The sequence below is a fragment of the Hordeum vulgare genome, chromosome 6H (assembly GCF_904849725.1).
Source record: "Hordeum vulgare subsp. vulgare chromosome 6H, MorexV3_pseudomolecules_assembly, whole genome shotgun sequence".
Lineage (NCBI taxonomy): Eukaryota > Viridiplantae > Streptophyta > Magnoliopsida > Poales > Poaceae > Hordeum > Hordeum vulgare.
Window position 1 is genome coordinate 521,653,478 of NC_058523.1, and position 9,144 is coordinate 521,662,621.

Consider the following 9,144-nt stretch of genomic DNA (forward strand, 5'->3'; position numbering starts at 1 on the left):
ATTCAATGATTCATTTTTCTACTGGTACTCAGGTGCTTAGCATAATACGGATAACAAAATATTGATTCTGCAGGTAATTCTGGATGCAAATTCGCTGCAGCATCTGAATGATGTTATGGCTAATTAACTTCCAAAAAATGTAGCTGGGGCTTCAAAGGTACAAAATAAATGGAAAAATTATTCTCCTTGGCCATCCTAGCATATCCACTGATGGATCTAAGTTTTATTGCTTTTTACGTGTCACAACTCACAACAGTATAGTATGCTTTGGAAAGATGGGGAAGCTAGCAGATTAATAGTCGATGGTATGGCTACCATCCAAAGTGACACAACAACCTTAATACCTGTTTCATATGCAATGCTCTAATTTTGTCTGAATTCCAAGCTTCCCATTTTTGAAAAGATATGTCCACACTTCACAATGGAGAGGAAACTCCGTCTATTACATAAGAAGGCATATCGCCAGGTAAGTACATTTTTTTAGGTCCGCCCATTGTGATGCATCAATAAACCACCCACGCGTATATATGATGCATTCTTTCTAACAGGATTAGCTGTCTGAAAATGACCATTGGAAAATCTTCTGTGACCCAACTAGGATACACACCAACTATAGAAGGTGATGTTTTCTATTCCATAATAAGTGAAACATTATTATAAGAAAATTAGACGTTGTAGGAATAATTATGATTTGGGCATACATATTGTTCTGTATACCAGAAAGTGAGACTACACTACATACCTAATCAGTCAATTTTATTTTATATTGCTAGGTGTATACTTTCAAGTCAGATTACCATGTCCACTTGAGAAGATAGCATACTTGTATAGAGGAGCTTTAATCAAGTATTGAATACTCCTTGGTAGAATTGAGCAAGTGTTGCATGCCTTCAGTTATTTGCTTGCATGTGCTCATAATTGAGTTTTTGATCATGTGTAAGTTCATCTTGAAAGTCAGTTTGTTTAAAAAGATTGATCATCGTGGCAAGATACTTGATTTTTCACTTAGTTACTGGATCGCAATGGTGTTGCACTTTTCAAAATACAATTTGAGTGATATGATATTTTTTTTTATCAATACCATGTCAACACACTTCGTCAATCTTTATATTTTTCTATATAAAATTATTTTAAGTTTATAACATGTCAACACACTTCGCCAACGTTTTAGACGGGCGTGCGTTGCACGTGCATGTAAAGAAAAAGAAAAAAAACGTCAGCCTGAGGAGCGGAAATCGGTTCAGCAGCAACATCAACAGCAAGCTTCAGATTTTGGTCAAGATCTCGGCCATGGCGGTGGCCGCCTGTCAGTCTGTCATTCTCCCACCACACGCGCAGCGCGCCACCCCAAAGCCGCCCCGCCGCACGCCGCGGCGAGACGTGGTCTCGTGGACGGCCGCCATCGCGCGCCCGGCGCGGGAGGGCGACCTGCCGGCGACGGCCGCGGCGCTCTCCGCCATGCTCTCCTCCCCCGCCGCGCCTGCCCCCAACGACGTCACCCTCCTCACCGTCCTCTCCGCCTGCGCCGGCGCCCCCTCCTCCCCGCTCGCCCGGCCCCTCGCTCTGTCTCTCCACGCCCTCGCCGCCAAGCTCTTCCCCAGCCACCTCCTCCTCTGCACCTGCCTCGCGCGGTTCTACCTCGCGTCCCGCCTCCCCCACCTCGCCCTCCAGCTCTTCGGCTCCATGACCGTCAGGTCCGTGGTCACCTACAACACCATGATCACCGGCCTCATGCGCAACGGCCTCGTCGCCGCCGCGCGCGAGGTGTTCGACGGAATGCCGGAACCGGATAAGGTCTCCTGGACGGCGCTCATCGACGGGTGCGTCAAGAACGGGCGCCACGACGAGGCGATCGATTGCTTCCACGCTATGCTGCTGGACGGCGTCGAGCCAGACTACGTCACGCTGGTGGCCGCCATCTCCGCGTGCGCAGAGGTCGGCGCGCTCGGTCTTGGTATGTGGGTGCACCGGTTGGTGACCAGGGAGAGGCTGGAGGGCAACATCCGCATCGCCAACTCGTTGATCGACATGTATGCTCGGTGCGGTCAGGTGGAGTTTGCACGGCAGGTGTTTGACAGCATGAGGAACCGGACGGTGGTCTCGTGGAACTCGATGATCGTCGGGTTCGCAGCCAACGGACGGTGCACGGACGCTATCGAGCATTTCGAGGCGATGCGGAGGAAGGGGTTCAGGCCAGATGCGGTGACGTTCACGGGCGTGCTCACGGCCTGCAGCCATGCCGGTCTCACCGACGAGGGGCTGAGGTACTACAAAGCCATGAGAGCAGAGCACGGCATCACAGCGAGGATGGAGCACTATGGGTGCGTGGTCGACCTGCTCGGCCGGGCCGGGCGCCTGGGCGAGGCAATGAGCGTGGTTGCGACCATGCCGATGCGGCCGAACGAGGTGGTGCTGGGAGCTCTGCTCGCTGGGTGCCGGATGCATGGGGACGTGGACATGGCCGAGCAGCTGATGCAGCACCTCCTTGAGCAGGACCCCGGCGGCGACTCCAACTACGTGCTGCTGTCGAACATCTACGCCGCCACGGGGAAATGGGACGGCGCGGGCAAGGTTCGGGGCCTGATGAAAGCCCGGGGGGTGAAGAAGAGGCCTGGCCGCAGCGCCGTGGAGATCGACGGCGACGTGCATGAGTTTGTCTGCGGGGATCGGTCTCACCCGCAGGCTGATGAGGTGTTTGACATGCTTGGCCTGCTGAGCCATGAGATGGCAGGGCGTGAACCGTGAGTTATGAGATCGAGCACCTGGAGCGACTGCCTGCTTGGAATGGAGAAGACCAACATTCGTCCAGGCTACTCCTAGATCAGAAAATTCTTGTATTTGCATCTCTACGGTTGTATTTGTATCTCTGGAAGAGGCATCCAACATGTACAGTATATACAGACACAGGTGATGAGATGGATATTTTTTACGTCGACAGATGAGAAGTGCCATTGTAAATCATCAGAAACAGATCCACAAGGATTATCAGCGCATACTCATCTCGCGGTATATATATGTGTGTGTGATCAGCTCAATCAAACATAGACAATGGATTTCTGTGAGGTGAAGAACAACACAAGTTCCTGAACTGATAACGTCAATGTTACTGTGGAAATATTGGACTACTACTACATTTTTCCTCGATTATATCACCCGTCATGCCTCACCTACTTCTACTTGCTCCCGTATCCCTGTCAAAAAACAATAACAATACTTGCTCTCGTATTCATTGTTGTCAGGAGATCATATATTCATTTGTGCTCACCTACTCTTTCAAAGGCGAGAGGGAGAGAATATACATGTCATTATCTGTGCACATTTGTTCTCGATCGCCTATATATAACTATGGTGACCTCCAGCGGCTGGATAGGTTGAGAAGAGAACATGGTGCAAACCTATACATCTAGTTAGAAAGTTACACCTAAACAAGCATTTCCCTTGTTTGCACTGCAAGAGAAACAAAAGGACCTTCTCCATTGGTTGGTTTAGAAAAGAAAAAAAATGTTAGGAATGAGCGACACCAGGAAGGCTGAAAACAGTCACTCTGCACAAGGCAGCAGTTTGAGCAATGCCTTCGAATCACGGAGTTCATGATCACGCGTGTTTCGAGCATTTGTAGGGGCTGCTCCTGACTTGTGTCCATGAGAACACAAGACGAAAAGAACCAACAGTAGATTAGAAGTTTGATGTATCTCTAGTTCTCTAGTATTTCATTGTGACTCCTGTTGTATCCACAGTATCATGAAAACTGTAAAGGATCCAGGATGTACAATAACTCACGCAATGAGATTAATCTTTTGATGAGCAGAAGTATCACTGCAGATCTTTTAAGCAAATCTACATGCATTGTTGTGTATGCGCATCTGGCGGTATGTATGACAAAAGCATTGAGATTCTGGACCTTCTGTGATACAGTACAGACAGATTTAATTTCCATATATAGAAAGGGAACTGTGCAGGTATGGCATAAAATCAAGTATCACCTCTGTTCCGAATTGTAAGACGTTTTGGATTTTGAATATGGACTAGATACTCACTAAAATGAGTGAATGAACACACTAAAACGTGTCTACATATGCATCTGATTCAGGAAAAAAAGGTAAAAACATCTTGTAATTCGGAATGGAGGGAGTAGTCGACAACATGGAAAATACGAGCAATTTGCATTGACAACAGAAGGTGAACTGTACAAGTATGTAAACATGGTCAGAACAGTTGTGTGAGCACTTAGCACTCCACACTCCACATCTTTCATTCCACGCTTTGAGACTAGGCTACGAGATCCATGAGAAACAAATCATGTCAGCCAACAAGGTATTGTACCTCTTAAGTAAACATATCCTCATTCATACTACAGCGGTAGCATGTAGGCGCTCCATGAGAAACACAACCTTTAAACTGAATGCTGATAGGCGCTCCTCGTGTTGGAAGCTATCTCAATGTTGAAATCTTTGGGAAACATTTAAAGCGGCAGCATGAACAAGGAACACTTCTGGGCTGTGGGATCATCTTCATTCTTCGGTATCACCCACACCTTTCCACAGGCGAAATTAAAACCTATAAATAGCAATGGAGACGAGTCATTTTGTTTGCAGTAAAACCAACTCAATCTTTTAACGAGTTGGAACTTAGAAGAGATGAAAGCACCCCCCCCCCCTTCTTGACTTACGAAAAGGATAAAAGACTTACCAGCTTATGTACAAGCAAATTTGTTAGCAATGTGCACACCACAAGCCTTAATGTTGTAGTGGTCTCTGCACAAAAGGGTGCTCCAACAACTGAGCAGCAGATGGCCGGTCATTTTGATTTGATTGGACACACCTCGTTATGAAATCTCTTGCATCTTCTGATAATGTACTGGGAATTTTTGGTGGTATTCCCCTACCAATTTTGAGCAAAGCTTGTGTCTACATGGCAGGAGAAAAGGATGCATCACAAACAGTAACAATGCACAACTTTGATAAAGAAAATCAAAATAGAAATAAGCAATATAACGCAGATTTTCTGGGGGTGTGGACTATGCTTTATGATATTTGCACATAGAAATGTCATGGAATTCATAACCCCCCCTAGGAACATAGCTCTTGATCTTTATTTTTTTAATTTAATTTAGTATACAGCTACAGTATATCACCCCATTTAAATTACATGTCTTGCAGTATTTAAAACTAAGATGCTGTTCCATAAAACTAAAGTGGTAGAAATACACACCCATTCCATATCAGGGTATGGAACTTTGCCGGTCAGCATCTCCAAAACTGTGCAGCCAAGGCTCCATATATCTGCTGGAGGTCCATGTGGCTTAGCCTTAGCAACCTGAATAAGCGCATACCATCACAAAACGTACACAATTGGCACAGTAACAAAATATTGCTTAAAATTTGATAGACTAAACTTAATCCAACATTTGGCAAGCAAGAGTAACAGCTTGTGTTAATGTTACACAGCTAGAAGTATTTAGAGTCACACTGTATCTTCAAGTACTTAACTCTAAACCATTTTTCAGTTACAACTCACTGTTTGGAGTTCTAAACTCAACTCATCAAGTATGCTACTTACAAATTTGAAGTTGCCAAGATACCTACACAGATAATGATTCGTTGTACTACCAAGGTATTTGTAACCTGTTCACTGCATGGACCATGGACTCCTATTCTGGACCATTCAGGTCACAAAGATAATCTAATAGCAGGTAGAAATGTTAAAAACCTATCACAATAGACCAGACACAAATATGCTCAAGTGCAATTGTACACACTCTGAATGCGAGTATAAGAACAACATGATGCCTTTGTTTCAAGAAGTAAGACCAACATGATGCAGAAAAGGCACCATAGGTCAACTGCATAAACTAACCTCAGGGGCCATCCAGAAGATAGTTCCCTTGCTAGATCTTGCTTGGCTCAAAATTGACATCTGCAAAATGGCAGATTAGAAAGAGTCAGCACAAAATGGAGTAGTGATAAACTGATAATACATCATGTGTTTGATAGAGTAAGTAATACCTCCTTTGCAAGCCCAAAATCTGCCAATTTGACCAAACCATTCGCATCAACTAGGATATTTGCACATTTGATGTCCCTGGTGATCCAGCAATGAACAGGCTCTCAATGGCCAGCGAGAAATATAATAGTGAAAAATATATACCAAACAACGCATTCTAGTACTCACCTGTGTAGCACATTTCTCTGGTGTAGATAGTTCAAACCATTCAAAATCTGCCTTGTATATGCTGATACTTGTGAATCTTGTAAACAATATTTTTGATATAAAGCTGCCAAAGAGCCTTGGGTCACAAGTTCAAGAAAAATATACAATTTGCCATCTTCCTGCAGAATATCCATCCCACCAGAATTAGTGTAAAGATGTAGAATCAGCAGTTCATATTAGACAAATATAATTTGCTAGGAGAAAGCATGAAATTGAAATGCAGGAAAAAAAGTCTAGCTGAGAGAAAATCTATACACGGGCTAAATCTCAAATTATGCGATTCCAGAAGGGAAAATAACAGAAAGTAATGAAAAGTACACAGGGGTAATAATCCTTATTCTGTAATGATTTTATGAGCCATAAGTCATTAGAAAACTACCTTGTCTGTTCCATAATACTGAACAATATTGTCATGCTCCAAACGACTCAAGAGGGATACCTCCTGAAACCAAATGATTCACAACTGATCTCAGTTGGCCGTATAACCAAGACAGTGATAACAAATATAGTGTTTAAACCATTGAAGCGAAATAATTGCTCAAGCGTGTCATAACCAAGAACTTACATGCTCAAGCTGGACGATGCGCTGTTTTGCATTGATTCCTTGGTCAAGTAATGACACCTCCTTGACAGCAAAGAAAAACCCATCACTGTAAGAGCAGTGTTAAAACCGGTCAGTGAAAATTTTGTTGCAGAACATGAAAGCATTCTTTCTAGTTCTACACCAAATGCTCAACATCTGAAGCTAACTTCACAAGAAATGGCGTAGATGGTATCCAGCAATCCAGGTATTACAGTAGCGTTATGTAGAGGTCAATTTAATTAATTCAATTTCCCAATTTGAAAGGTAAGTAGTGTAACTATTTTACTTAAGGTCGCTAACAAATAGTATATGATGTAGTTCGCTCAACCTAGCCTAAGTTTCTAACCAGTTGCAAAACCAATTTGCATAGTGCTAGTGGCTGCCTACATCACGGCAAGTGCTAACGCGTAAAACCAGTTACCAAAGATTGTCTGCTACGCTTTACAAAATACCGTATCAAACTTGATAATTACGCTTTACAAAGTACCGTATCAAACTTGATAAATCGGTAATTGCAAACACACAAACACTAACTTGATGAAGTGAAATGTGTGATCTTGACGAAGTAGGAATGTGAAAAAACTTACTCGCTGATCGCCTCGTAGACTGACCCGAAGGATCCGCTCCCGATATGCTCTCCCTTGATCCAGGACGTGATGGTCCTCCTAAACCGCCTATTCGGCGACGGCCATATCAAATGCTCAATGTCACATGAGGTGGACTCTGCAACAACGAGAGCCAGGATACCACCACCAGTGGCACCCCTTGTCGCCTCCACAAGCACCTCTCTTGTCCTCCCCTCTCGTAGTGTTTCCACTTTGGCCAATTTGCCACCCCCCTTCTCTTCGCCTGCATTATCCGGCTTAGACGAAGCAATGGCCTCTCGTGTAGTAGAGCCAGAGGTCTCCACTCTCTCCGATTCGACCAATATGGCTTTCGATTCAGCCCATGGTCGCTGATATGCTTTTGCTGAAACTTGTATGGTCTCCGATTGGACCAATTCGGTGGCTAGCCCGGCTCCCTCCCCGTCGCCGGCTGGCTGCAACCTAGTGGCGACGACGACGTCGCGCCCCGAAATTTCGGGAGTCCCCGACGGCGACGCCGCAAGGGAGGATTCCTCGAGCGAGGCGCGGCGGCGTTGGGCGGCGTTGGGGAGGTGGGACATGGCGGCGGCGTAGACGGCCGGCGGGATAGCGAAGTCCTCCGGGCCTGAGAGGCCGAGCTGGCGGAAGAGCTCGGCGACCTCCTCGGCGCCCCCGCGGCCGCCGCGGATGCGGAAGCTGGTCTGCGACCCGTACCCGGGCCCGCCGCCGCGGGCCGCCCGGTCGACGCTGAGCTGGATGCCGCCGTAGGCCGCGAGGTCGTCGTCCCCGTCGGCGCCGGCGTCCGCGGAGTAGGAGGAGTTCCGCATGGCGTTGGTGCGCGCCAGCTGCCGCGGGCGCTGCGGCGTGCCCATCGGCGGCGGGCTACGCGAGCCGGGCCGAGCAGAGCAGCGCGGGCGAAGGGGAGGGGAGGGGATGGGAGCGAGAGACTGAGACGCGTCCGCGCGGGGCGGGGTTTGACCCGGGCGGGGGTTAGTACGACGGCGACCCGGCCGTGCCTCTGACTTGGTGGGTTTCTCTTTCTCCCTTGCTCTGTCGGGGAAGGTGGGGGTCGCTGTGCACGCGCACGCGCACGCTTGTTTACGGCGGCGGCGAGGGGGCCGTGCCGGCGATCGGGGAGGAGCAGGTCGTGCCGATGATCTGGTGCACCGTGATGCAAGAATGGGTGAGCAGCTAGCTGAGGATAGAGCACCAGGGGAAGAAGCAAGCCGTTGGGTCAGCGGGAGCAGTCGTCAGGAGCATATAGTAATGGTGGTCAAAGATGGATGTTTGGTGAACGACAAAGGTGGTATGTCTAAGGGCGACGGATGGATGCTTCGTCGTCTCGGCGACGGCGACCATGTCTCTCTCCTTCCCTCTCTTCCTCGATCGGGCGATGACGGCCTTCCGTGGAGGCAGAGCCAGACGGCGGGAGCGGGACGGCGACCTGCCTGTCGCCTGGTGGAGCTGCGTGCGCCGATCCCTGCCACCTGTCGCTCAAAGGCCGAATGTTTGCTTTGTGTACTACTCCCCCGTTTCCTAAATATAAGTCTTTTTTAGAGGTTCCACTAAAAGACTACATATGGATGTATATAGACATATTTTAAAGCGTGGATTCACTCATTTTGTTTCGTATGTAGTCCCCTAATGAAATCTCTAAAAAGACTTATATTTAGGAACGGAAGAAGTATAACAGTAGTAACTTTTACCGCTTCCCCGGCCTAGTCGTTCAAGATCACAAGATTCCCAGTTGCGCCGTAGAAAGACGGC

General features: G+C 47.3%; 2 protein-coding genes across 2 annotated transcripts; one reads left to right on the top strand and one right to left on the bottom strand.

Moving 5' to 3' along the window:
- Positions 1-1,285: 1,285 nt before the first annotated feature.
- Positions 1,286-2,937, top strand: LOC123401892 (pentatricopeptide repeat-containing protein At1g05750, chloroplastic). Its single transcript, XM_045095751.1, has one exon. It carries the CDS (start codon positions 1,291-1,293, stop codon positions 2,743-2,745), a length of 1,455 nt encoding a protein of 484 aa, XP_044951686.1. The 5' UTR covers positions 1,286-1,290; the 3' UTR covers positions 2,746-2,937.
- A 1,207-nt stretch (positions 2,938-4,144) lies between these two features.
- On the bottom strand, positions 4,145-8,842 carry LOC123403898 (mitogen-activated protein kinase kinase kinase 1-like). Its single transcript, XM_045097809.1, has 9 exons — positions 7,381-8,842; positions 6,776-6,860; positions 6,590-6,652; positions 6,172-6,329; positions 6,006-6,081; positions 5,857-5,916; positions 5,212-5,316; positions 4,690-4,907; positions 4,145-4,557 (listed from the first exon to the last, which is right to left on the bottom strand). The coding sequence occupies exons 1-8, from the start codon at positions 8,247-8,249 to the stop codon at positions 4,737-4,739; spliced, it is 1,587 nt and encodes a 528-aa protein (XP_044953744.1). The 5' UTR covers positions 8,250-8,842; the 3' UTR covers positions 4,145-4,557; positions 4,690-4,736.
- Between the last annotated feature and the right edge of the window lie 302 nt (positions 8,843-9,144).

What these genes read in the sequence shown, in the direction of transcription:
- LOC123401892 (XM_045095751.1), top strand. Translation starts at nt 1,291, where the DNA reads ATGGCGGTGGCCGCCTGTCAGTCTGTCATTCTCCCACCACACGCGCAG.
- LOC123403898 (XM_045097809.1), bottom strand. Translation starts at nt 8,249, where the DNA reads ATGGGCACGCCGCAGCGCCCGCGGCAGCTGGCGCGCACCAACGCCATG. An exon ending in ATTTTGGGCTTGCAAAGGAG is followed by an intron (nt 5,917 to 6,005) that starts GTATTACTTACT and finishes GCCATTTTGCAG; the next exon opens with ATGTCAATTTTGAGCCAAGC. An exon ending in TCTTCTGGATGGCCCCTGAG is followed by an intron (nt 5,317 to 5,856) that starts GTTAGTTTATGC and finishes GCGCTTATTCAG; the next exon opens with GTTGCTAAGGCTAAGCCACA.